Source organism: Vombatus ursinus, unplaced genomic scaffold (genome assembly GCF_900497805.2).
Source record: "Vombatus ursinus unplaced genomic scaffold, bare-nosed wombat genome assembly UNPS02014817.1, whole genome shotgun sequence".
NCBI lineage: Eukaryota > Metazoa > Chordata > Mammalia > Diprotodontia > Vombatidae > Vombatus > Vombatus ursinus.
The window spans coordinates 12,836,522-12,864,203 of NW_020954595.1; the positions used below are offsets into that span (position 1 = coordinate 12,836,522).

General features: G+C 52.0%; 2 protein-coding genes across 2 annotated transcripts in view; one reads left to right on the forward strand and one right to left on the reverse strand.

Annotated features, from left to right (window-relative positions):
• CENPP (centromere protein P) overlaps positions 1–27,682 on the forward strand; it is a 192,431-nt gene that overhangs the window by 73,627 nt on the left and 91,122 nt on the right. The gene's annotated exons all lie outside the window — the stretch shown is intronic.
• ASPN (asporin) overlaps positions 1–27,682 on the reverse strand; it is a 33,017-nt gene that overhangs the window by 1,099 nt on the left and 4,236 nt on the right. Inside the window, exons 2-7 of the mRNA XM_027835898.1 lie at positions 23,238–23,523; positions 18,542–18,654; positions 11,982–12,195; positions 9,677–9,787; positions 3,481–3,574; positions 2,927–3,065 (exon numbers count right to left, since the gene is read on the reverse strand). Coding sequence (XP_027691699.1) covers positions 2,927–3,065; positions 3,481–3,574; positions 9,677–9,787; positions 11,982–12,195; positions 18,542–18,654; positions 23,238–23,499 — 933 coding nt within the window. The 5' untranslated portion in view covers positions 23,500–23,523. The remainder of the gene's footprint in view (positions 1–2,926; positions 3,066–3,480; positions 3,575–9,676; positions 9,788–11,981; positions 12,196–18,541; positions 18,655–23,237; positions 23,524–27,682) is intronic.

Here is a 27,682-nt window from a genome sequence, read left to right on the forward strand (position 1 = left end):
GAACCCCGGAGACCCCGGAGAGGAGAGTAAGGGCTCTCCACAAGACAGGCTGAGCCTTTCCCCTCGTGTTTTGATAAGTATTTCACTGTAATTGTTTCCCTTTGGAATCTTATGGATTTTATTTGAAGCATTTAAAACCCTAAAGAACATAATTCCGAGAAGGGGTCCATGAGCTTTGCCAGGCCACTAAAGGGGTCCTGAAGAATGTGGCTGCCCTCAAAGGTATTGGGGGTCCTTCCGTGCTAGCCGGTGTCACGGTATAGGCAGCTTGGTGTGACTTTATTGTCTTGGCCATTAACAACAGGGTACTGTGTGTGTACAGGGGGCTGGGGAAGGGAGCAGAAGGCATTTCTAAAACCTGTGGAGGGAATCTGAGCCCTAGTTCTTAGGAGCAAAAGGCGAGAAGCAACCCTTGAAGGCCATAGTAAAGACATGCCCGTGGCCCCTGTTCCCTTTTTCATAACCCTCGTGCCAAGTAAGTAGAGCCTCGCTGCTGGTGTCGGCTGGGGAATTCCAATTCGAATTAGACAGCTAGTGAAATATTCTCTCCCAGAGGCAGGTGAAGGCAATGCCAGGTGGGAATGGAAGCTTCCTGAAGGCAGGGATGTTTTTCATTAGCCTTGTATCCTCAGAGCCTTTCCCCTGAGAACTGCACATCCTCCCAACCTTCTGTAGAGGCTGTCCAAGCAGCGGCCCCCTCAGTGAACTGCACTGGCTGCCTCGGGGAGTGAGGCTTCTCCTCCCTGAGAGATCCTCAAGCCAACCCCAGCTGACCCTTGGGGCTGCTGTAGAGGAGGTGCTGTGGACCGATGGGCTGGACCAGATGCCTGCTGAGGTCCCAAGTGTGCCCCCCTGCTGATTCTGGGTTGCCCCCTACTTCTGGCCACCAGTACTGAGCCTGCCACCGTGGAATTCCAGACAGTCTGCTTACCCAGCCCCGTCGTTGTCCTGGTGGCCGATGCCTGCACACCTCCCGGTCACTGCCCCAGAGCGCTTGTCACCCATCCCTGACCAGGATCCCTGTTGACTTCCTCGTGAACGCTAGCAGCCCCTCTAACAACACAACCTAACAATTCCTCAGCTTCCTGCAGGTGGAGGACCTCCTTCTCCCCCGACACACGGCCGTCGTGATGCCCTGCCCCGAGAGTCAGAATGTGGGCATTCCGCTCTCTGAGCCCGGTTTCTTTCACTTCTATTGCCCACGCTCTCATCGGAGCCTTTGGTCACGGCCGCCGAAAGCATGTCTCGTGCTTGACTGCCCACTCTGCTTCAGCCTCCAAACCTCGTCATTCCTCCCTCCCCAGCATCTCTTGCATGTGTCCCCTTCCTTCCGCCCAGACAGCCACAGTCCTAGATCAATCCCTCATCACTTTTCTCCTGGATGTATGTGATGTCCCCACCCCTAATCCATCTTCTCGGCTCTCAAGGAGATTTCCCTGAAGTTGGTCTGACCGGCTCACGTTCCGTTTGTCAGGCTCCAGCGGCTCCCCACCACCAGGATCTACTTTGAAGGACTCTTTTTGATCTTGACCACCCTTCCAAACACGGCCCCTTTTACCTTTCTCTGTGCACTGAATCACCGAGGTACACCACCTGTTTGTTGTCGTTTGGTCACGTCCGACTCTTTGTGACCCACTGTAGGGTTTTCTTGGCAAAGATGCTGGCGCGCTTTGCCATTTCCTTCTGCAACTCATTTTACAGATGAAGAAACTGAGGCAGAGATAGTGAAGTGACTTGCCCAGGGTCACACGACTAGTAAGGGTCTGAAACCAGATTTGAACTCAGGAAGATGAGTCTTCCTGATTCCAGGCCTGCCACTTTTGTGCACTATGACACCACCTAGCTGCCCCTATACACTGACCTCACTATTTCTCAAAATCTGGAGAGAGAGTGAGGAGTCCAGGAAGGCACCTAGGTTGGAAGCCTGGGAGTCTGGGAGGATAGTGTTGTGATCTACAGTAACAGGCTAGTTAAGAGCGGGGAGGAGTTAGCGGGAAAGAGAACGAGGTCTGTTTTGGACGTGTTTACTGGACATCCGGTTAGAGATGTCTGAAAGGCAGTTGAAGATGTGAGATGGGAGGTCAGCAGAGAAGCTGGGGCAGGATGGGTAAATTTGAGAATCCTCAGCACAGAGACGGTCATTCGGTCCAGCTGCTGAGATCACCTAGTGAAGTAGGACAGAGGGAGAAGAGGACCCAGGACAGGACCCTGAGAGATATCTATGGTCGGAGGAGGTGATGTGAAGGAGGATCCAGCAAAGGAGACAGAGAAGGAGGCGTCAGAGAAGCGGGAGGAGAACCAGGAGAGAGTGGAGATGAACCCAGAGAGGAGAGAGTGACCTGCCGTGTCAGAGGCTGCAGAGAGGCCGAAGAGAGTGAGGACTGGGAAGAGGCCACTGGGTTTGGCAACTAGGACAGCACTGGTGACTTTGGAGAGGGCAGTTTCAGTGGAAGGGCAAGGTCAGAAGCCAGACAGTAAGGGGTTAAGAGGAGAGAAAGCGCAGGTCCCTATTGAAGAGAGACATAACATAGGAGGCTAGTTAGTGGGGATGGAAGGGTCGCATGGGGCCGGGGGGAAGCATGGATGGATTTCGTAGTGAATGAGCCAGTAGGCAGCGAGAGATTGCAGATGAGTGAAGGGGGGCGATCTGCTGGAGGAGACAGAAGAGGGTGGAGGTGATGGCCTGGGCAGAGACGGCCGCCTCTTAATGGAAGAGGAGACAAAGATGCGTCCTCTCTGGGGCCTGGCTTCTTACCAGAAGCAGAAATAACCAAAGGCCTATTGGAGGGACTTGAATGAGGTTGGTGGACCTTGTCTGTCTCTTGATTTCGTACCTGAAGAGTGCTCTCTTGGGCCTAACCCTAAGTTACCCTTTTTCTCTGAAAACCTGAGAGAGCAGGTCGGCCGCCTGGGCAGAAGACCTTACCTGAAGGTATTTCAGGTCCTGTAATCCGGGGGGAACTTTTTTCAGCTTGTTCTTTTCCAAATGGATTTCTCGTACGTGTGGAATGTTTGCAAGACTTCCATTCTCAATGTCTTTGATCTTGTTGTTTCCGAGGCCCAGCCTGAAAAGAGAATAAAAAGATGGAGGCTCGATGCACGCCAGGCCTGGCCTGGCCCTGGCTTGGTCAACACATGGCTTTTTTCTGCCCAGCTCCCAGTGAGACTGTCCCAGTTTTGAGCATTCAGTGACAACTTTTCCTCACTTGGTAAAGCGTTTCCATTGGGAAAACCTCTCTTTGAGCATCGTTGGATGAGAGGTGGGGGTGGTGGCAGGCCCTGTGCACCGTCTTATCCACTCCATTTTCCATCAGTGGCAGAGGGGATGCCTCCCCACCCCCCGGCAGGCCCAAAGCTGTCCATAGATGGCCTGATGTCCCTGAGGCCACCAGAGGCTCATGCCCCACCTGGGCCCCAGAGGAGGTTTCCTCGTATAGCATGCAACTCAGCTTCCAAATTCACATACTGATGTGGTTTTACCTTTGTAGGTCTTTGTACTGCTTAAAATCTTCAAGTTCCACAGTGGAAATTTTGTTGTCATCTAAATGAAGCTCCAGTAGAGATGATGGGAGGCCTGACGGGGAGGAAGGAGAAAGGCAGTGGGTTAGAGCTCTCTGTGGGGACGGACGGAGTCAAATAAAGTATAGGCTGACTCTTGCACCCTCCCCCTGCTCTCCCAATTACTGAGAGCATTAACTAGAATCTCCTCTAAAGCTTGCACGGACCTGGGCCCCTCCTAACCTTCCAGCTTCTCTAGCCTCATCTCTCACCTCCATGCCTTTGCATTTGCTGTACCTCCCACCTCCCGTGCACTCCCTTCTCACTGAAGTCTAGGACTGTGTGGGTCTCTGAGGTCCCTTCCACCTGTGGAGATTCTGTGATGACGATGATGATGATGATGATGATGATGATGACAAATATAATCCCCTTTGATCCCCAACACCGCCCTGTGAGATAAGTGCTACGATTGAGAACACAGGCAGACAGAAGTTAAGTGACTTGACCAGGGTCAGAGGCCACTGTGCTGTCAGCGAGCCGCCTCCCTGCCTTGGATGCCCTGCTCTTATGGAGGGGGAAGAAAAGGACTTGAAGGCACAGAGAAGTCAGTTTTAGAGACGACGGAGCCAGACTTGCTCTGAAATATCGAAGACAAACAGGAACGAAAAAGAATTCATCGAGGTGAAGTGGAGGCAGGTAGGAACTCTGCCTGGCCTCGCTCCGTTTTCCTGGGAAAGGCAGATCCCAGGGACTGGAGTTGGGAAAGGTTCCTAGGGACATGGCCCCACTCTGTAGACGAGGGTGTCCAGAGGCTTCCTCCCGCCCCAGCCTTTCCCTCTGGTGGGGCTGGGAGGGGTGGTGCGGTGCTGCCCCCAGACCCGCCTGCCTCTGCCTGGCTCCCACGTGCGTGGCGGGCTCTGCTGCTCGCAGCTGCAGTGCCTGGGACACTGGCTGCCCTGGTAGCAGGGAGTTGGAGGGAACCCCTCTGCACCTGTTTAAGAGCATCGTCGTTCTGGTGGCATCTGTCTGGACAGCAAGGGAGAAACCAGGAAAGCCCTTACATGAAAGAAAGGCCCCTGGCGGGCCGCCTTAGTGCAGGGGAAGCCCACAGGTGCTCCACGTCACTGCATGAGGAGTTAGGGGAATGCTGGCAGCACATCACTTGTGCCGAGCGAGTCTTCTCCTTGATCCTGTGAGTGTTTCAGAGCCAGCCTGGCCAGAAAGATCTTCCGCACCAACCCCTTCACTATCGAGCAGTGACTGACTTGTCTAAGGTCACACAGCTAGAGTTAAAGTCTTTGCCTAGCATTCAAGGCTTCCTGTGTTCAAGCCCCGATACTTCCCTTTGGGTGGACTCAGTTTCCCCTGAGCTCTTTAGTCTGTGTCACTCACTTGGGTAATTAATTACGGACTGCTTTGTGCCATCTCTTAGTTATAAGGGTGAGGCTTTATTGTGTGAATCAACCCAATCGCTCTACCCTGTTTGTTCTTGTTCAGTCCTGTCTGTGACACTGTCAATGACCCAGTTTGGGGTTTTCTTGGCAGAGATGCTGGAGTGCTTTGCCATTTCCTTCTCCAGCTCATTTTACATGTGAGAAAACTGAGGCAGAGTTAGTTAGGTGACTTGTCCAGGGTTGCACAGCTAGGCCTGGTGCTTTATCCGCTGTGCCACCTGGCTGCCCCATTTAAAGGAAGTGATTCCTTAACCAGATGGTAACCGTTCCAATCAGTCAAAGACTTTAGGCTAAATAAGAAAAGTCCTTATTCCCTGGATTGACATCTCCCAGGAAGCATGCTTAGATTGGCAGAGGAGTCTTGGTCATGCTGTAAACTCTCTGTTTCAGCCACTAGATTAGAGCGAAGGATTCCAGCCAAGCCCCGGGGAGGAAGAGAGCTTTGACGTTAGCCTCAGTCTCCTTTTCCTGTCTCATGACTGGAGAAGAACCTTTCCAACTTCTGAGGGTCCAGAGAAGTTTAGACTTGTATCTTCCCGTTGACATCCTAGCCTTGCTTCCTTAGACAGCGGTGGCTCGCAGCAGCGTCTGCATCATAAGCCGGTAACAGACTGGATGTGACGTCGGAAGGTAGACTCACGGCTCCACGAGGAGCCCGGCAAAGAGCCGGTCGAAGAGAACTTGCTGAGCACCCCAGAAAAAGGGAACAAAGGCTTCCAGCACCAGGAGCTGCTACCAGGAGCCACCTTTGCCTTGTGTGTTTGCTAACAAGCCGGAGCCCCTTTTCCCCTAGATTCGGTGTGCCCTGACAGGAGATTTGCTACCAATTTGGGGGTGGGGTGGGGGGATATTTTGTACCATTTCTTTTTCACTCTGTCACCTTAGTAAAACCTCTTTGTAAAAGCTCATAAGGCAGGCTAATTGATATGAACTGACTGTCATGATGAGAGCACACCAGTGGGGGCTCATGAGCTATAGCATTAGAAAACACATTCCTCTGTCCAGCTGGGAGAGCAGAGCATAGAGTACTAGGTCTGGAGTCAGGGAGACGTGAGTTCAAATGTAGCCTCAGATACTTCTTAGCTTTGTGACCTTGGGCAAGTCACTTCACCGCTGAGTGCCTCAGTTTTCTCACCTGTAAAATGGGGATAATAGCAGCACCTACTGGTTATGAAGGTCAAATGGAATGATATTTGCAAAGTGCTTCTCCCAGTGCCTGGCACATAGTAGGTGGTTTCCTTCCTTTTCTGCACAGAGGAGGTAAAGTAGCCCTGAAGTAGCCGTCACTGGGCACAACTGATGAGAATGAGGGCAGTTGGAATTCTCGCCCCCAGAGCATTTGTTGTGACGTCATTCTGGACGGTTGCCCTCAGGACTAGGTGGTCTGTTTCTATTTTGCTTCCCAGGGTTTCGGACTCTAGTTTCCCGACTAAATTGGGGGTTCTCCTAAGGCCTGGGCCGACCCCTTCTGTGGGAGGTTGGGCTGGGCTGTGCTTTGGAAGAGGCTGGGGATTCAAAGAGACAGCGGAGGGCCCACCTGGGCAGCGTGAAAGCCAGCCTGCCTGCAGCGGGCAGGAGGTGAAGAAGCGGAGGGAAGTAGAGGCTGCCCCCACTTCGTGAAGGGTCTTTAGCCCGAGCCAAGCAGAAGCATGAGGGACAGCAGCCAACTCGGGCTGGGGGAGGATGGATTTTCGAGGCAGGGAGACCCCTCAGAGGCTTTGGCCACGGCTGAAGAGGGCAGCCACCGCCCAGGGTCTCGGGACGGTCCCCCACCCCAGGCCTCCCTCTGGGGTTCATCGGCCAGATTGGGTTTTCCCAAACGTCCGCTCAGAGTGCGTCACCCTGATCCAAAAGCCGCCTGCTACCTTCGGGACGCAGTACAGATCAAGGGCTGTTTGGCATCGAAAGCCCTTCCCGGCTTGGTCCCTCTCGGCTCTCCAGGCTTCTAACGCTGACTCCCTTCTGTGTTCTGCCCCCCTTGCTCTTCCTCGCTAAGCTGCTCCCCCTTCCTGATCCCTGGGAGGGGCGGGGCGAGGGCTGGAGACAAGGCCCCAGGCCCCTGGTCTGCAGGAGGCAGTGCCTGGTCCCTTCTGGCCTGGTGTCTCCTCCTCATCACAATGCCTCCTCCTTGGGAATGGGACTTCAGATGGAGGGCTTGTTTTTGCTCTTTCGCTTTCTCTTAGTAAAAACTTGACAAAGTTCTCTCCTTTATCTGTTTCTGTGGAGCACATAACTTTTGGACCAGGGATACCAGGTGGCCAGAGGAAAGAAACTCGGGAGTGCTCTTGCCTCTCTGAGTCACTAGCGCTCTGCGACTTCGGCCGCCATGCATCCGATAGGTGCGGTGTCGCTAATTTGAGGTTGTCCTGGCGGCCCTGGCTGCTTCGGCCACTTCCTGTTGTTAAAAGCAAGCTGTGGTGGGTGGTCTGGAAGCCTGGCGTCCAGGATGCTTTCCCAGGTAAGCCGATACCACAGGCTTTGACGAGTCTCTGGGAATCCATCCTGAGCCCAGGCCCAGCGGGGCCTTGCGCTCTCATCCTCCCGCTGTGTGCTTTGCAAATGTACCGGAGGGAAGCTTGGAAGGTATTGACGTCTGTTCTGCTGAACGGCGCTGGGCTTCGGTCCTAGACGAGAACGGGGCATGTGTCTGTGGGCCGGAGGAGACTGGAAAAGCCGTTGAGCTTCCAAAGCATCTTGTTTGGGTTTTACTGCGTGTGCTCGTTCCAGAAACAAGGATGGCGGCCTCCTGGGGCTAACTCCTTGCCAGCTTCCATCAGGTCTGTCCCGCTGAGCGCGGGGACTGTTGGTGTTAGAAAATTCCATGGAAAAACCGTGTAAAAAGCCACAGATGGTAAAGATCTTGTAGCGCGATCGTAAAAGTGAAACATCCCTGTGGATTCGCACGGCTGCCTCAGCTGAAGAATAGTCCCAGGTTCTAGCCCCAGGTTCCGTTCCCCCATCTAGCCCGCATTTACCTTGTGACTTATTTCTCCAGGTTGTACCCCCGTGGGGCTGGGAACGCTTGGGGACCAAGGCCTGGTTTGGCTGCTTCTCTGTGTCCCTAGCATTTAGCTGAGTGCCTGGCATGCAGCAGGTGCTCAATCATTGCTTGTTGACTGGATGGTCAGAATCCCTTGCTCCCCCATCTCTGGCCCCACTGGCAGAGGGCTCAGTAGTAGTGAAGCCTCCCAGAGCCACATGGGGAGAAGGCTGAGCGTGCTGCAGCCCCTCAGAGTTCTGTTTGAAGCCTCCACAGCTGCCCCCAGACACAGATGCCCCAGAGGAGCCTGCACCTCTGTGTGTGTGGGTGGGTGTAGGTGTGTGTATATTGTGTGTGTAACCATGGTTGTGTCCCGGCTCTCCCAGAGTGCAACAGACTCTCCGGTGAGCTCCTGACCTTTAGCACATGCAGTTCTGTTACCAGATTTCCTAAAAGATCAGGAAGGAGAACATGGTTCCCAGCGCTTTTCGTGGAGGTGGGGAGCCTCAGAGCCTCACGTTGTTTTATCAGGCCCTGTCAAAGTCAGGAAGGCGACAGACGCAGCTCTCCAACGTGACAGGAGCTGGCTAGAGGTTTCCAAGACCAGCCATAAGAATCTCAGGCAATAGTTAAGTCAGTGGGCTGCCCTTTCCTGCCTCTCAAACTTCTGAAATCACCTTCGTCACCGCAAACCTTCTACATAATTTGGGAAAAGAAACCGTTACTTCAAAGGAAACTTCAGAGTTTGAAGCGATAGGCTCTGGACGGTCATAGTCAGCTGAGTTCTTTGGCCCTCTTGCCTGGGCCACAACTGCACTCACTGCCAGACGGAGAGCCGAGAAGGTGTTTTTCCTTTCCTTCCCAAAGAGCTGTTGTAAAGGCTTCCGGTATTTTACGTTATCTGTTTGGAGGCCCTATGAAGCCTCTTGCCTTTTACGTGTTCTGAGGCATGGAAGAAAGACTGTCCTCTGCTCATTTGTATATGTTAATTTGAAAACTTATACAGGAGCTGGGGAACATATTACTCACCTTTGGGGAAATGTTTTTGTGAGATTTGTGGGCCACTAGGTGGCGCAGTGGATAGAGCACCAGGCCTGGCATCAGGAAGACTGTGACCCTGGGCAAGTCACTTTACCCTGTTTGCCTCAGTTTCCTCATCTGTAAAACGAGCTGGAGAAGGAAATGGCCAACCCCTCCGTACCTCCCAAGAAAACCCCAAATGGGGTCACAGAGAGTTGGACATAACTGAAACAGCTGAACAATAACATATTTGTGAGATTTACCTGGGAAGATTTTCCATAAGTAAACTCACACATGGGGGAAAACAGGATGCTTCAGGGGCAGACCCCGACACCGCCCTCGGCCTCCCGGCATCCTCCCCATTGTTCCTGGGCCTCTCCTCTAGTCTGTTCTCTGCACTCCAGCAGAACCCCGTCCTACCCAGCCCTGCTCCTAGAGCAGACGCTGCTGGCGCCCGGTCTTCGCTCCTGTGGCCGCCATGCCCTTCTGCGTCTCAGCGCCCAGCGGCCAGTCCTCTCTTCCATGAAGCCTTCCCCGTGGCTCTAATCCTGCAGTCTCCTCCCACTGAGTGCTCAGCCCCCAGGCTCCCCTCCCTCCCTGACAAAGGTGAGGCACTGAGCAGGTGCCCGCAGGTGCTCCTCTGCCGCCCAGTGACCCCTCAGCGTTCAGTTTGTCCCCGCTTGCAGACACTTTGGCGCTAAGTTAAATGGCAGGGAGCACGCACCTTTGGGGATGGAAGTCAGCTTTGCGTTGGCAATTCTGATGTGAAAGACAGTGACACCTTCAAAGGCCGCTGGGTCTATTCCCTCGTTTTCCAGAGGATTGGCGCTCATTTCTAGGAAGAAGAAAAAACATCACTAACAGATACGTATTGTGAAGAAAACCTGCGCTCACCCATGTCCTGCTTCAGAGAAGGGTGCAGGAGAGCCACCAGTCTGGTCTGGGCTCCTTCAGCCGTCCGGCCGGCTCCTCCAGAGCTGAGCCCCGGGCAGGCAGTTCCGGAGGAGGAGCCCTGGACCCCAGACCCTCTCCTCGAGACTTCTGCCTCCAGACCGCCTTGTCCCATGGCCCGTCCAGCTCCGACGGGCACAAAGGACTCAGGATATGGGTCTGGATGGCAGCAGCCGCTGCAAGAGGGCTTCTGTATCTTTACACGTGTGCAGCGGTTTGTATTTATAGATGATGAAGCATGCCCTAGACCCTCCTGCCTCTGATACTTTTAACCGTGTGATCTTGGGTAAGTAAGTCACTGACCCCGCTTCTTCTCGTCTGTCAAACGGAGGTGATCATCTCTATGACGCCGTCCTCCAGGGGCAGGGATGAGGCTTGAAATGAGCCTCCCCAGTTCGCCTGGGAGCTCCTCGAGAGCGGAGACCAGCCTTTAGCGCCGCTGTATCCTCAGCTCTTGGCACAGTGCCTGGCACGTAGTAGGAACTTACTAATGCACCTTGACCAACTGACTTGAAAGAAGCGCTACCTCAGGGGCAGCTAGGTGGCGCAGTAGATGGAGCTCCAGCCTTAGAGTCAGGAGGACCTAAGTTCAAATCTGGCCTCAGGCACATGACACTTACTAGCTGTGTGACCCTGGGCAAGTCACTTAACCCCATTGCCTCATTAAAAAACAAAAACAAAACAAAACAAAAAAAAAAGAAGCGCTACCTCGATGTCATTTGATCTTATAAATGAGGCTTCCAGGGAAGGCTTGCTGCCCAGGAGTGGGGCCACCCACAGACTAGACTGGTGCCCAGTGCGCAGGGGCCCTGGCGCAGCCTCCACAGCATGGCTTCCTGTGCAAAGCTTCTGTTTCCTATTTTGTTTTGGCTGTTGTGGCTGCAGTTGTCACCACCTGCCTTACTATATAGACCGGAACATGCAAGCCATCAATCCTGAAACGCTGCAAACCTGGGGTCCAAGAGAGGGTCTGATGAGCCCCCGGTGAACGTTATAAAGAGATTGTAAAAATAGGATCCAGGAGGATTTCTTCAGGCATTCTGCTTAGGCCTGGCAGCTGAGCTTTGATTGGGAAAGGTAAACCAAGAAGAGGAAGAACATTACGGACGTTAGAAGTGCTGTTGGTCAATTGGCAAACATTGATGGAGCACCTCCTGTGTTCTGCGAGGCACTGTGCTGGTGCTAGGGATAGAAGGTCACTTCTCCCCATCGTCTTCATGAGCAAAAGGACGACAGATTTTTTGTAAATGGCTCTGTTTTTTCCAGTAAGTAAGGGGCCTGTTTGAGGTCCTGGCCAGGTCCTGATGTGCAGTCAGGGATGAGAGCGTACCCAGTGGCCAGAGTTAAGGGTGATGTCTCAAATCCACAAGCACAAATAACCAATAGTCAACTGTATTTTGCAAATCAATTTCTGTGTTCGCTTTTTATTGCACAAATATTTGTTGAATTAACTCATGGATAAGCAAATTTTTCTTGCACATTAGCCAAACAGAGCCTAGGAAATGAATTTCAGACATTTACCCTTTTACTCTGATCTGTGGAGGCGGTTTTAAAAATACAGAGCTCACCTGACTTAAATTATAGGGAAGTGGTCGTTTTAACAGCACTTCTCCTGTCCAGCCTGAAGGTTCAAAGGTGTGAGGGAGAAATGACTGATGGGAAGCCAGATGATCCTTGTGGGATTCCTTCTGGACTTCCTTGTGGTTCGATGAACTTGCAGGTAAGGTGGGAGAGAATATGGGGTAGCCATGGGTGGGGCTGTCATGGAAAGTGCTCTGTATGCCCGCTGGCCTCTGCCATTCTTAGTGTTCTGGGGTGGCCTTGCATCCCTCAGGAAGAATTCCAACAGGCAGGATGTCTTAGGCTATAAACGAGGGCACTCATTGGTCAGATCAGTGTCAGTCATCAATGTTTAAAATGCTACTTATCATCAGCTTCCTTTATTGCTGGAAGAAAATGCCTGGTCCATGAAAGCACCCACTTGACCCTCTGATGGACCATTCTGAGTACTCTTTCAAGTCAAGAATTTGACATTTGGTAACAGTTGAACAATTTCTTTCACATATGGAAGAACTTACCCAAGACATGTAAAGTGTTCATCCCTTTGAATGTCTCCTTTTGTATTTTCTTTACTTTGTTGTCGTGAATCCTCAGCTCTGCTAGTGACTTGGGAAGGTTTATAGGAATCTCGGTGAGCAGGTTGTGGGACAAGTACAGCCTTCGAAGCTTCTTGACGGGCAGAAAGGCCTTGGGGTGGATCTTGGTTAATTTATTGTTGTTTAACATGAGGCCCTGGAAGGAGGAGACAGAAGGGTGGTTATCAGCCAGGGGAGGGGATCCCGTGGGAGTCTGGGCACCACAGCGGTCCAGTCTGAGGTGAGGTATTTCTGAGCCCACCCCTTTCATTGGGTTGTTCCAATCGCCAACAGCACATGCTAAGACAGTTGGGCTCAGTACTCTTGAAACTCTTTGTAGAGAGCAAGTATGAAGGGCACAGGGGAAGCAGAGAGAGTCTCCAGGGAAGAGATGTCTTCCTGACCGGAAGGGCTGCTGCCCTGGTGCCCCCCAGGGAGCCCAGGATGCCCTGCCCTCTGGGCACCTCGAGTCTCCTACAGGCCTTACCCTCGACTAGGTCACTGGAGGTCAGGGATACCTGAAAGGGGTTCTTGTTTAAGGATGAGTGTGGTGCCTGCAGCAGTCACACTGTAAGTTCATTATTGTATCTCTTGCTTCTGGCCCTTCGCCCCACTCCCCCCCTGGCCAGCACCATAGTGAAGACCTAGGTCTGTAATTACTCTTCTTTACATGAATAAGTGAAGATTGTTGTGCATTTGACCAGTGGGTATAATCTGGAGCATAAGAAATGGTGGCAAGGGGCTAGATTGAGACTTCCATCTCTGTTGGAAGGACCTACCAGAACCCAGTGTCACTATCCCAGAGAATGTTTAGACTATGGCAGCTTTTCCTGGCCATCATGCCTCAGTACATGCTGCATCTCCAGTGCCTAGAACAGTACATAGCTCCTCCTAGGTACTCAAAAATGTGTCCTGATTGAGAGTGCACCCAGGACCTCCCACATGGCCGTAACTCAGTGTGAAGAGTGTGGAGTCAACCTGGGACAACCACCCAAGACAAAATCAGTCCCTTTGATTAGATGACGTGACACAGCATTAGCACGCCCGGGATAAGAAGGGAAGCAGCCACCTAGTCAAAAAATCTTTGTATCAAATATGTCTGGTGAGGGTTTGGTATCTAAGATAATGGGGACAACAAACAGAAATACGTTCAAATGGCTTTCTCCAGTAGGTAAGGACAATTACAACCTATTAACAATGCTCCAGATCACTCCTAAGAAGAGAAATGTAGCATTTCACCTCACATCCTGCAAACTGGCAGTGATGGCTAGAATTGGGAACAGTTAGCTTTGGAGGACTTGTAGGAAGATAGGCACACTGGTACATTGTTGGTGGAGCTGTGAATCAGCACAACCATTCTCAAAAAGCCCTTTGGAATTATGCATATAAAGTGACTAAAATGTCTGTATCTTGGACCCAGAGATTCCACTGCTGGGCACGTACCCCAAAAAGAAAAGCTTCATATACACCACAGTAATTATAGCCGTGTTGTTTGTTGTAGCAAAGAGCTGGAAGTGATCAGTTGGGTAATGGCTGAGCACACTGTGGTTTGGAAGTGTGATGGAATCTGCCTATGCTGGGAGAAGCAGTGCCATGATGAATACAGAGGAGCCTGGAAAGATTTACACACACACACGCATTCACGCACTCACGGCTGCAGAGGGGAGTGAGCAGAGCCAGGAGAATCCTTCCCTCAGTGAGCAACTGAGGGCTGGCTCCTCCTCCCACTGTTAGGTGTTTTAATTTACTTGTCTTCTCCCAAAGAATGTGAATTACTTGTGAGTTAAGACTGATTCCTTCTTTGGGCTTGAATCCCCAGTGCTGGGCACACAGTAGGTTCTTAGTGAATGTTGATTATTCAGTCCACAAGTATTTATTAATCTCCTGCTGTTCAGGAAGCTCGATGCTGGTCCCTGGGGTTACAAGGACAACGAATGAAGTAGCTCCCACTGTCAAGGAGCTGATGTTCTTTGGGGGAAGACAAAGGCCTCTAGAAGTATCAGGGAATACAAATAGATAAATTCCAGGCAGCTAGGGAGGGAGGCACCCATGCTCTTACGCAGACTGTGGTGCATGAGCTGTGTTTGAGGAAAGAGAGGGATGGATTCTCCAAGTGGGCTGAAGAGAGAGTGCTCCTGGCCTGGCCCAGAGTTGGGAAATGGAGCGTGAAGTGAATGTGTGTGTGTGTGTGTGTGTGTGTGTGTGTGTGTGTGTGTGTGTGTGAGAGAGAGAGAGAAGCGAAAAGATAGAGGAGGGAGAGAGAAAAGAGAAAGGAGAGAGAAAGAAGGGAAAAGAGAGGAAGGAGAGAGAAGAGAAAGGAGAGAGAGAGAAACAGAGACAGAGGGAGAGAGACTGAGACTCATGTGGCTGCCTAGAAAGGAATGGTGCCCAGCACAGCCTCAGAGACAGGGTGGGGCGGCGTCGTGTAGGATAAGGAGCCATTGGAGTTAATTGAGTAGGGGAGGTATGAGGGGGAATCTACACGTTGTGAGCACCAACTGATTGACTGCGGACCTTTGCATTCTTAGATGGATTACTGACATGGCTTAGAGCTCAGTTATCCAGCTCTTCTAGAGGTCTTGAATCAAAGCCACAGAATTGGAGAAGACTTGGTTGGATTCCTCAGGTCTGTGTTTTTCTTTGCATTAGGAGCCTCTTTAATCTGTCATCCAGAAACAGTAAGAGTCAGCACCGGGCCCCCAAGCAGCGAATTTCCCCGGAATCTCAGGCAGCCCCGAGGACCAGCAGAAGGCAGAAAACTGTTGTGGAGCCCAGTGGGTCGTTGGATTTTCCTTCTTGCTGTACCTTAACTTTCCTAGTCTAGTCACCTGGAAGCGAGTTAAGCCTCGAGGCCCCCCATGCTCTGCTGGGGACTCTCTCAAGGCAGCACAGTCCCTGATCACTCAGAAAGCTGCATTCTTTGGCTGTCCTCGGTGGGTCTTGAGTTACCACTAATGAGATCAGCAAATGTGGAATTATTCAGAAGTTAACCCTCTAGCGATAGGACTGTCCATGCCCTTATATCTATCTCCTCCTTTAGTCTCTTGGCCAACTTAGAAGCCACAGATCTGTGCATTTTTTTAATAATTATCTAAGGCTAAAGGGTGCTTGTGGGAAGGTGTTGAGGAGTCCCTTCCAAGGAGGGCTTAGCTCACAGTTTTCAAGCACACTGTCCCAGATGATGATGGAATATTTATTCTAGTTCTCTGAGTTTACTGACCGTAGAGCAAAAGAGTGACTCTCTAGGCCCCAGATAAATTGCGATCGTGCCAGTTTGCCCACGGGGGCCTGTGCCTGCTTGGGTCTCTTTTCAGCCTGGCTGGAGGGACGTAAAAGGGACATGGGAGAATGTCATCTGAAGAAAGTGCTCGGCCTGGAAGCCTCAGTGCTGCCTTAGCACATTGGCCTGGCACACTGACTCCAGCTAAACTGGATCGTCAGTTTTCGTCGAGCAAAGAAATGCCAAAAATGGAAGCCAGATCGGAGTCCCAAATTTCATCATTAGCAAATCATGTGGGTGGATAGGAAGACCAGCCACAGAAAACGCGGCTGGCCTCCACGAGGGGGAGGATAGTTGATCGTGAAAGTGGCCGGAAAACAGGCTCACTCCCAATCACAGGACTGCAGTGGTTCTCTGATCCCATGGAACCCACCCAGAAAGTCCTTATAAGCAACCCAAGCATGAAGCTCCGGGCCATATCACATTCTTTTGTAACTCAGATAGAAGGCTTTCAAATTCGTCATGCCTTTGGGTCCTTGAGGTCTTTGGAGACTCACAGCTGGAATCAGAAGAATAATTAATAACTTATACAGCACCTACTATGTGCCAGGCACTGTGCTAAGCATTTTACAATGATTAGCTCATTTGATCCTCACAACAACCCTGGGAGGGAAACTGAGGCAGACAGGTTAAGTGACTTGCCCAGGTCATATAGCTAGGACACGTTTGAGGCTGGATTTGAACTCAGGTTTTCCTGACTCCAGGGCTCAGCGCTCTCTCCACTGAGACTGAAAAGGAGGTTCAGGAACTTGTACCTGGCCACATCCCAGCATCCCACCTCCTCCAGGAAGCCTTTCCTGATGCCCCTTCATTCTAGTGAATGAAGTTCCCCTCGGTTGATTATTCTGATAACTCTGTCCTGTTTGTGCAGAGGTGTTTGCCTTTGTTTTCCCCATTAGAAACTGAGCTCCATGGGAGCAGGGCCGATCTTGGTCCTCTCCTTGTGTCCGTCACACTTAGCATAGTGCCTGGAACATAGTAGGCACTGACTGACTGACTGACACTAACTAGATCTAAACCAGTCAGAGGAGGTGTGAGCCTGGAGGATTTGGGGTGAGTGCAGCAGTAACTTCCTAGTTGTGGCTCTCATTTAGTGGGGGTTCTGCTGCTTTGTGCCCCCAGATACCTTTTCCTGCACAGGTAGCCTTCCACCTCTGGAACAGAGACATGGCCCTGAGGCCACATTCCACAAAGACATGCCCATGTGCATGGCCTCTGGGAGGAGAGCCACTGCCCAGCCAGGCAGGTGACCCCCAGGACAGATAAATGGAGTGCATCTTTATGTCTGGCCGTTAGTGCTTTGCGTGGGGTTGTGCAGCTTCCAAATATAAAGGGGGCTACGAATGACAGGTCTGGGCTGCCTTTAGACTCTGTGCCTTGAGGCTGGCACAGGGGAAGCCCTTTACCTAGACCACTTTCCCTTGGGTCAGGTTGAACCCAAGACCAGCTCCAGCAGCAGACACTCCTTGGGGTCATAGATAGAGAGGGGGAAGATGCCTTTGAGATCACAGACATGCAGGCCCTTAATTGGCCTGAGCTGGTCCATGGATCTATTTCTAGGGGTCTGTGAACTTGGACATGAAAAAAAGGCCTCTGTTTTCATTCATCTCTAACTGGAATTTAGCCTTTCCTGTAATAATAACAGCTAACATTTTTACAGCACTTATTGTGCGCCAAGCCCTGTGCTAATTACTTTACAAAAATGAGCTCACTGGAGCCTCACAACAACCCTGGGAGGTAGGTGCTATTACTGTCCCCATTTTATAGCTGAAGAGACTGAAGCAAACAGTAGTTAAGTGACTTGCCCAGGGTCACACAGCTAGTTAGTATCTGAGAGCAGATTTGAGCTAAGGTCTTCCTAGCTCCAGGCCTAGCACCGTCTCCACTGTGCCTCCTTGGTGCCCTTCCAAATGCAGGCAACAAAAATTATTCTGAGCTGGGAGGCGTAGGCTTCACCCAACAGCCACGGGGGTCCAGGACACAAGCCCCTTCCTTTACAGAGAAGGCCTCAGTAGGCCCAGTGAGAGACCAAAAGAATTACCGAGTCCCAGGCAACTGTGAACTGAGCACTGAGCGTGCTCCTTTATGCGCCCTTCAGTTCAAGAAGGATCTCTGGCCTTCTTGTGGAAAAGATGGAACGATGCAAATTAGATGTTAATGTAGTTAGGTAGATTTGGAGCTATTGAATGACTGAACTGGAAGGGCAGCCCAGTGGAAGAGGGATCTAAGGGTTCTGTCTGGCCCCAGACAGCAGAATTGGGGGGGGTACAAATATGCAGATGAGGGAACACTTCTTGACCGGGAGAACTTTCCAGATGTGGCCTGAGCTGCCTGGAGGGGTCGGGGAGGGGGTCTCCCTTCTCTGAATACGCCCTGTGGCCATTTGTCTGGGTAATTATGGGGGAGGGGCGTTCCTTTTTGATCTTGTTGAGACTGAATTAGGGCTTTCAGCTGACCTCCTCTGGTGTGGAGTCACTGTGTTATTCATGGATATCAATCACCTAAAGGAACCACTGATGAAGAGTGCTTTACTTAAAACTGTAAGAAGGGGAGAGTCTAGCACAGATATGTGTACATGTAGATGGTGGGTGGAAGGATGGCTGGGTGGGTGGATGAGTGGATGGATAGATGGATGGGTGGGTGGGTGGATGGGTAGATGGGTGGATGAGTGGGTGGATAGGTAGATGGATGGGTGGATGAGTAGATGGTTGGATGGATGGGTGGGTGGATGAATAGATGGATGGATGAATGGGTGGATGAATAGATGGATGGATGAATGGATGGATGAGTGGGTGGATGGTTGGATGGATGGGTGGATGGATGAGTGGATGGATAGATGGATGGGTGGGTAGGTGGATGGATGGATGGATGAATAGATGGATGGATGAATGGATGGATGAGTGGGTGGATAGGTAGATGGATGGATGGATGAGTGGATGGTTGGATGGATGGGTGGGTGGATGGATGAGTGGATGGATAAGTGGATGGATGGATGAATGAATGGGTGGGTGGTTGGATGGATGGATAAGTGGATGGGTGGATGAGTGGATGGGTAGATGGATGGATGAATGGATGGATGGATAGATGGATAAGTGGATGGGTTGATGGATGAGTGGATGGGTGGATGAATGGATGGATGGATAGATGGCTGAACTCAAACATCCCATTATATACATGTGCATATGCAATTAAACATCTTAGAAATATGGAGGGAAAGTCTTACATAGAGGGAAGTGAGTCCTTTAAAGTCATTCTCTTTGATCTCCTTGATTTTATTGTTTTGAAGGTCTATCAGTCTTGTATCGAATGGGATGTTGTTTGGGATCGCTGTCAAACCTGAGCAAAAGACAGAGAGAGAAACGAGTCACATGGTAGAAAACCACCCAGAGAGAAAGAAGGAATCCCCCGGCCCCTGGGCAGTGTCATGGTTCTCAGTCCCCAACGTTCCATCCTTGCTCCTCTTCCCAGCACAGAGGGAGCCTCAAAAGTCCCACAGGAGCCTGGGTGTGTGCGCCCAGAGCCCACTGTGCCTGGGTCCAAGGACCATCCCTGCTGCCTGAAGCCAGACTGGAATTTGCTGGGGGTGGGAGGAGCCCTTGCAGGGATTAAATCCCAGGTCTTGGACAGGCATCACTACTGGCCACGGATACACAACGTGCCTGCGATCACAACCACGGGTGTGTTGGGGTTCCGCTGAGCTCCTTGCTAGCCAGGGCTCTGCTACTGGTGCTTTATGGGCCTGTCTTAGCAGGTGGAGTCAGTGCAGTCACTGGGGCCACGCTGCAGCTGGGTGGGGACCCACAGAGACCCACTCCTGCCCAGGCTTCCTCTGTGTAAACCAAGCCAGTTCACCCGTCGAGGTTGTCTGGGGGCCTGGCTGCGAATGTGGGCGACTGAGGCTTGTCTGTCACAGTCCACTGGGGAAGTAGTACGTCATCTTAACAGACACACACGCGCACTCACACACTGTCACAGTCGTAGACACACGCTGTCACACTTGTGCTCACATACCCATGCTCACACTCAGTGTCACATGCTTATCCAATATACTCATACACCCTCACACACTCATATACACACGCTCACGCACACTGTCACATTCACACTCACACACTTCTTTATGCTCAATTTCATCCTTTCTCCTTCTACCCACTTGGGATTCCCATAACTTCTGTAAAAACGAGGTACTTTTCTCTAAACACATCCACACATTTAAAAACAAAGCCAGCCCACACTTAGCATTTGTACATGAACTAGAAAAGACAGATTGTTAGTAGTCCCCCTAGGGAGTCACTCTTTAAAAAAAAAGCATAAAACCTCCACATCCTAATGAAACCTCTTTCAGCCCTCCTGCGGTGGGACCCAGGCCGTATTATTGCTACCCCATTGCTGGTGGGCGTGGCCTTTGCCCCCCCCCCCCTTCCATACTTTGCTGCCTCCCTGCTGTGTTTCCCCCCAGCCTATCCCTCCTGCTTCAGTGGGGAGGAACCGCAGATAGGGATGCCACATGGAGAGGCCGGGCAGACCGGCCTCCTCTCATGTGAAGGCTCGGAGGGAGTTAGGAAGGCCATGGAGCTTGCAGCTGCTCAAGTGGGCAGGGTCCTTTTCCTTGGCTGTGTCAGCGCTCCCCACACCTAGCCCAGAACTTTGCCCTTAGCAGCTGCTTCGTAAATATTTGATAAAATTAATTGCTCCTTGGCTGGGTGCCAGGAGCCTGTCTAGTTATCCCTGGAGCTGGGCCAGGGCAGATACAGAGAAGGGAAAGGTTAGTGTGGGTTGGAGTGAAGGGAAAGATTCGGGATGGAGGTGGCCCAGGAGCTCGGCCTGGGCAGGAGGCGGCAGAAGGAATTCAGACACAAAGTCCCTGAGAAAAAGGAGGGGGACCAGTGGCCACGGCATGTTTGGGGGACCAAAAGGAGGGATGAGCCTGGCAAAATCGGTGGGGTGGGGCTGAAGCATTTCTGGAGTCCCTACTGTGTGCCAGGGACGGTGCCGAGCCTTAAGGACAAAGTTGAGGCTGGGCAGGTCCAGCCCTAGGAAGGGGCTCTCCACTCCATTATCTCAGCCTCGGCCACCGTCTTGAGGCAGATGAAGCCCAAGTCTGTGGGTTCTGACCTGACTTCTCTCCTGTACCCCCGGGGGCCCCTTAGCTGCCTACCTCCCTGCTAAACCCTCTACTCGTCCAGACATCCCGATTTCTGTCAGAAGTGCCAGCATCCTCCTGGTCACCTTGGGGTCATCCTAGATAGGAGAGTGCTGGGGTAGACAGAGTCAGGGAGAGCTTGTTTACATCCCTTCTCTGACATGTGTAACCTATGTGAGCTTCTCATCTGCAAGATGGGTACAATAATGCTGATGCCACCTACTTCATAGGACTGTTGTGAAGAAAGCAAGCGGGAGGATTCCTGGCATAGTACATAGAGCAGGAGACCTGAATTCAAATTCTGCCTCAAGCAATCAACAGTTGTGTGCCCCTGGACAAGTCATTAGTATTTGTAAAGTGCTCTGCAAACCTGAAAGCGAACACTTAGCTCTTTGTACTGTTATCTAAGCAATCTGCAAACCTCAGAGAGCTCTGTCAGAATGAGTATTAGTGCACTTGACGCTAGCTGTGTGACCCTGGGCAAGTCACTTAACCCCAATTGCCTTTAAAAAAAAAAAAAAGAATGAGTGTTAGTGGATGCTGTCACTGGCCTGCATTCTCCAGGCTCTCTTCTGCCATATCCATTGAATCCACCCCCTTTCTCTCGTGCCAGGCTGCTCCTCTCACCCGGCCCTTTGTGCCTAGATGTCCCCACTTCTAATCGCCTTCTACCTGGTCTGTCAGTGCTCGTCTCTCCCTCTCCTCTTCCATCCATGCCTCCCAATCTGGTGGTGGGATCTTTGGCAAGTACAGGCCTGACCCTGGCTGTCCCCTGTTCAGAAACCCTAGAACCATGGGACTTAGGAGGGACCGCAGTGGTCACCTCGCCCCCTACCCTGGAGGGAACAGCAGCTCTCCCTGGTCGTTTCACCTTCGTCCAGGCCTTTCCTCTGTCTAGTCTCAGGGCCCTCCTCTAGAAGTGAGGGCTTTCAACGCCATGATCTTGGAGGTCCTGGTGAGCCTTGAAATGTCTGGCTTAGTGGGGCACAGCTGCTTAGCGGCTTCTGACAGAGCCAGGACTCACCGCAGGCTTTGGGCTCTGTTTTGACACTAATGTCCGTGAGCCTCTGAAGGTGGTTTATACCTAGAAAAATTCCACTTGTACTGACAGCTGATAGAAGGCTCGCTCACTCACTGGCTTTCTAGACCGGACCCTGTGGAGGCGGACGCTCGGCATTGTTCCGCCGTGTCCATCCGTGCCATGAAGACACCCAGACTCTGCCAGCTAGATGGACTTCCTCCACTGCAAGGAGCAGCTGTGGAAGAGCAGCTCTGATGGAGCCAGAGAAAGGCCCGTCAGCATTTTCATTAAGCTCTCAGGTATCCAGTGTCTTTTTAAAAGGCATCAGGAAGCCAGAGCCCTTATTTGCAAAATAAATCACACATCTCATGATAGAGGTCCTGGTCTGGTAGAGAGCTAAAGCAAGGGACCTGGGATGGTGGGAGGAGGGAAACCAAGCCGGGCATTTATGGGCTTCCAGAAGTGAAGACCACAGAAGCTAAGACAGCAGTCCCCAGCTTCACAATCAGGGAGGATGCAAAGGACAGTGTGACCATCTGGAGCAGGGGAGGCCTCTCAGGCCCCAGAGAGTCTGGTGGGGAGGACGGAGCTGGGCAGACCCCAGGGAAAGGTGGCCTCGAGGGGCGTGGGCAGAGAAATGCCCTTCTCACCATCAGCAGCCCTCCTTCGTCCCAAGCTCATTGGAAAACCCAAAGACACCCTTTCTTTGACAGTCTATGGTGAAGCAAGCCTGGGCTGTGAGATCAGACTGAGAGAAATACCTGAAAACTCATAAAACTGCCCTGGGTAAGCAGGGATTAGGAAGAGGCCACGGGAGTGGGAGGCTGAGACTGGGGAAAGCTCATGGAAGAAGTGAGATTTGAACTTGGTACTGAAGGACTTGGGGATGGGGGATTGGGGAATGATGGCGGAAGGCCTTCTGGGCCTCGAATGGCATCTGTTTATAACTGGGTGGGGCTCACCACGTCACAGTGCGTGGGGGTGGCCGCCTGTGCTGCTGGCCAGGATCCAGTGGGTCTGGAGGTGCCTTGATCTCTGGACCCTCCCCCAAGCACTCTCAGGCTCCTGTGGGACATTGTCCTTCTAGTGGGGCCTCCCTCCTCCTGCAAACATCCATATTCGAGCCACCGTCCCTATCTCATGCCTCCCCTTCACAGCAAAACCTCTAGAAAGGGTAACTCACGGCTGTGGCCTCCCGCTCCTCTCCCCTACTCCGTCCTTAAACCATTGAAATCTCAGATGAGGCCCTGCCAGTTTGAGGTATCTCCTTCCAGAGTCAGCAGACACGCTTGTTGATGGACTAACTAGTAATGTACACGTTCTCCCCTCTTTTTTAGCCTTGGAAGATTTTTTAGGATGGCCTCGAGGCCTCCATTCATTTTCCTGTCCCCACCCACAGCATACTGCTAGCACATAGTAGGTTTCTTAAGAGAAATTCAACCACGGCAAAACAATTGGAATATTCTTTGGAGGATTCTGAAGTCTGTATACCTTTGCTCCCAGTTGAACATTTAAACTTTAGAATGTTTTTCAATGCCACAAACATTCATTCAATATCCACTCCCTATGAGACACCAGGTGTACAGAGCCATCCAGCCTTTGCCCTCCCCACTTACGTTCTACAGCATACGTGCCCCGCCATGGAAACGCCAAGGGCAAAGACGGCCATCTGAGGGGGGGGGGAGCATTGCGTGGGACATTCAGGCGCGGCCTCCTCGTGGGGGGGTGAAAGGGCGTGCCGGGTGGAGATCTTACCTAGGTCAGAGCAGTGGACCACCCTCGAGTAGCACTGGCATCCAAAGGGGCATGATGGAAACAGGTCAAAAGGAAAGAAGGGCATCAGGGGCTGCCGTGTGGGAAAGAGAGAATTCTCGTCATCGTCGTCGTCGTCGTCGTCATCGTCCTCCGCGTCCACCATGTCTTTGAGCATCATATTCTTTAGGGTCAGATAAGAAGGGCTGGAGGGGGGCTTGGCAGAGCCCAAGGCCAGCAGCAGGAGAAGCACATATTCCTTCATGTCTCCTCAGAGCAGGTGCCTGACCTGGAACGAGATGGAAAGGGGCAGTCGGGGTTGGAGCCTAGATGTCCAGAGCGTTACCGCGCTGCCCACCCGGCCTTTACCCTCGCCTCCGCCTAGACTGCCGCCCCTGGTTCCCTTCCTTCCTTCCTTATGTGGTCCTCGGTCTGGCTCACCTCGAAACCCTCCAGCTTACAGCCCATCCCCCATTTCTCTGTACTGTCACCCACACATAGCAGCGCCACCTTTCCCCACTCCTGACCCCCTGGATCCTGACTTCTGCCTCTGACACTGAGCATGAGTAAAAACCACCGATGGGAAGTGAGTATGGCCAGAGGTCCTCACACAGACAGTCTCTCCGCACAGCAATAAATAAGCCAGGTTAGGCTGTGCCTTGTGCAGAGTAGGCTCTTTCTAACTTACCTATTGTGTTATTGGTATCTATGTACAAGGAGGTTGCTTGAAACTCGGGGCACCTTTTCACAAATAAATAGTGTTGTCAAGTTAAATCTTAACCCGTCGGAAGTATCCATGGTGGTTAAGTTCTCTGGTGTACTTGGGGAGGGAGAGATGGGCCTACCAGGGGGCTCCCGAGCCCCTCACTGGAGCGGCCGACCAGTGTGGAAGATGGAGAAGCTGCCAGTGACCGGTTCATTCGTGGCACGGCTTCTGGCCCGCCGGCTGCCCCTCGGCACCAGAAGGTTGCTGGAGTTCCTGTATCAGTCACTTGTCTGGATCCTCGTGTCGTTCTAATCCAGCAATGTTCTGACTCACGGCTGTACTCCTCGACAGCCCCCAGATCTTCACTGACTGCATCACATCCCCCCAGGAGAGTGCCAAGAACCCTACAGAGCCCAATGTGTGATAGCCCAGGAAGCCCCAGCCATATCCCCCTGCTCCCAGCATCCCTTCCCCGGAGGCCTGGGGAGGTGGCCTGAGACAGGAACTGGAACAGCAAAGGAAGTTAATGACGACTTGGAGAGTTGGGTACAAGAAACTAAAGTGGCGGCTTCAGAGGGTAGAGAAGAAGGGTGCAAGGAACTGTAACCCAAATGTAGGTGGGATAAGGGAGAGGCAATCAGCAGAAGGAAGGGGAGGCTCTGGAACTGCAGAGGGAGGGTCAGAGCAAGGTTTATGTGTAGTAGAGGATAGGGATAGGAACTGGACCTGTGATCTCATTGATATCGGGAAGTCCCAGGTGAGGACACTTCCTCTGCCAGAGCAGGTCACCTTCCATGCTGACTAGATCCCTAAAGGGATCAGAAGCCTGCATCTGCCAGACGTTATGTTCATCTTCATTTCTTTGGGGCAGTGGTATTGCAGCAGTGGTGAAGGTGGGCAGAAGCTTGGGGTCAGTCAAAGTGCCTCGCGCTTCCCTTGTCGCGAGCCATCCCCGTCCTCCTCCATTTCTTTTCTGAGCCCAGCTCATTGTGCATCTGCCCTGTCTGTCCCAGATGTACTCACTGTTGCATGTTGACATCTGGGCAATAAACACTGTTCATCCACTTGGTCATTCGTGTGTGGATGGTCAGGCCACCCTCCTCAGTCAGCGTGATGACCTGAGATGTAATCAGCACACTCAGCAGTCTACAGACAAGAGCCCTGGAGGACCTCCCCCACACAGGGAGGATCTTGCCCTTCATCTCCACCGTCATGGTGGTGAAAGCTCTTGGCAAGCACACATCATCCTGTGTTCTGCCTCCCCTAGTGCTTGTGGGTGTCCCTGAGTGGAGCATTGAATGACTGCCGTCACATCCTTTGAGGAAGCCCGAGTGACCTTAGATCAGAGCCGCCTTGCTTGCTGAAAAGAGCCAATAAGGTGGTGCTTTGTTCTACCCAATCAAATGCTGCTTTCACCATCAACAAACAGTAGCCACAGTGAGCACTTAGCTAAGTGCCTGGCATATAGTAGGTGCTTAATAAATGCTTGTTCCCTTCCCCTAATGGGATCTTGTGTTTTCTACATCTTTCAGTGGTCCAGCCTGCCTGTTCCTTCCTACTTTTCTCATCCAGGACTCTGGGTAGGAGTTTGTGTTGACGGGAGAGGAGGTATTTCAGTAAGTAGGTCATTGCTAAGTCTTTGGGGTCCTTCCTTCCTGCAGGTGCCTTGGTAGCTTCATGGTCGGCTCACCTCCAGCCTGGATCTCCTCTGCCTAGCCTGCATCCAGCCTCTCCACTTTTTCCCATTTTTGTCCTCCTTGGAACCGTTTCTGCTTACTTCCTGAGCACCTCAGGGACCGGGAGACTGGTGTCCAAATCATGAATGGAGAAAACAAGCTTCATGCAATGGGGTTTGCCAGTCTTTTCTGTTTTCTCCCCAGAGTGACCGAGGGATGACTTTGCTTGGGTGGAGGGCCTTCCTTTTGATGGCTTTGTCCTTCCTCGATGCGTATGACACTGTCCTGCTCATGGTCTCCCATCATCCTTCTCTGTAGGACTTTCCAGAGAAGCTCATGCCCCAGCGCCATGCAGCTTTGGCCGCCATCTCTCTCCACCTGGCGAGTCATCCAGATGTTTGATGAGTGAGATGCTGTCTGGGCTCTTGTGGTCACCATGTTAGAGACACTGATTTACGCGGGTTCAGCTTCTGGATGAAGTGGTTACGATCAGTGTCAACATCATTTCTGTTGTCCATTTCCCACTTTTAAATTTCCTATAACTTGTTTAACTCATTTAAAGTTGTCTTTTTAATTCTGTGGCATATAGTTTTATCATTACTGTTCTTTCTTCTGGGTTATTAAAAATTTCATTCTTAACTGTGATGAGTCAATGATTTGACAGTAAACCAAATGACCAGCTCAAGATCCTCCCACATCCAGGATGAGTATTTTCCTCTGTTAAAAATATCATTTTTGTGTTGTTACTTGGTATTTTCAGTGGCCGGTGCCAGCTCATTTATTTTTTAAAGGAAGTGACCGCTTCTGCACCATTCACATGTCTTTGGCCGCCCTGATTCCTTCCGTCTGAACCCTTTGTCCTCATAGCTCTCTCCCCACCCCCACCTTTTCCCACATTGGCACTAAAGTCCCCAAGTGTCAGAGGATCTGGTGAGTGGATAGGGAGGGTCTCCACCCCTTGGTTCCCAGCCAGCCATTCAGCAGCCCTCGGCTCCTGGGGCCACCCTGGCCAGCCTGGTAGAACCTCTGAGAGCCTGTACACCTCTGGCATTGCCTTTGAGAGCCCAGGGTCACCTCCACATCGGGGAGGCCTCCTAGTGGGACCTCGTGCCACACATAGTAAATCCTGCCTATAGAAGAGGGGCAGTGATGGTGAAGTCCAGATGAGAGTAACTGGGTGGGAAAAGTTTAGAGCAAGAAGACCTAAAGACTTCTTTATTTGGTCCACGTCGGGGAACCGAGGCCCAGAAGAGCCAGTAGCTTAGTCTACGTTCCTATCCAGCCATCCTTCACCCTCGCCCCGCCACACACTGGACCTCCCCAGACTGGGCTTCCCTCGGCCCCTCTCTCACTCTCCTGCCCTGGGCAGACAGTCAGCTAGTATTGATTAAGCACCTACTGTGTGCCAGGCGCTGTGCTACGACAGGTCAGAGAGTCCCTGCCCTCGAGGAGCCCCCAGTCTAACGGGGAACACCATGCAAACACCTATGGGCAGATGAGCTAGAGACAGGATAACTGGGGGTCTGCTCAGAGAGGCAGCCCTGAGATGCATGAGGCCTGGGAAAGGCTTCCTGCCCAAGCTGGACTCTTAACCAGGACAGGAAGCGAGCAACACTGCCCCCAGACTGAGCGTCCCTGCGACACTAGGCCTAGCCTTCACAGCCCCCCTCGGCAGCACCCCTGCTGCTGGGGCCCAGGAATGTTGTCTCCCCGCTCCCCATAGAAGCTTGTGGAGGGCAGGGGCTCGGGTCACTTCTGGGTATGTACCCACCCCCAGTGCTCAGGCCGGTGTTTGGCATGCAGGAGGTGCAGAGCGAATGCCTCTTCGTTCCTTCCTTTCCCCTGACCAGGGTAGGTGACTCCCGGCTCCCCCTGGTCTCACTTGGTTGTTAACTCCGCCTCTCTGGGCTTCACTGGCCTTCTCCATTGAATGGATGAGCCCGGCTCCCATGACCCCTAAGCTCTCTTTTGACCCAGATTCTGTGATCCTGCTGCATCATTGCTTCCTGTGTGATTTGATTAACTGGGATTTCTTCGTCTTTTTCTAAGTAATTTTTGAGCACAGT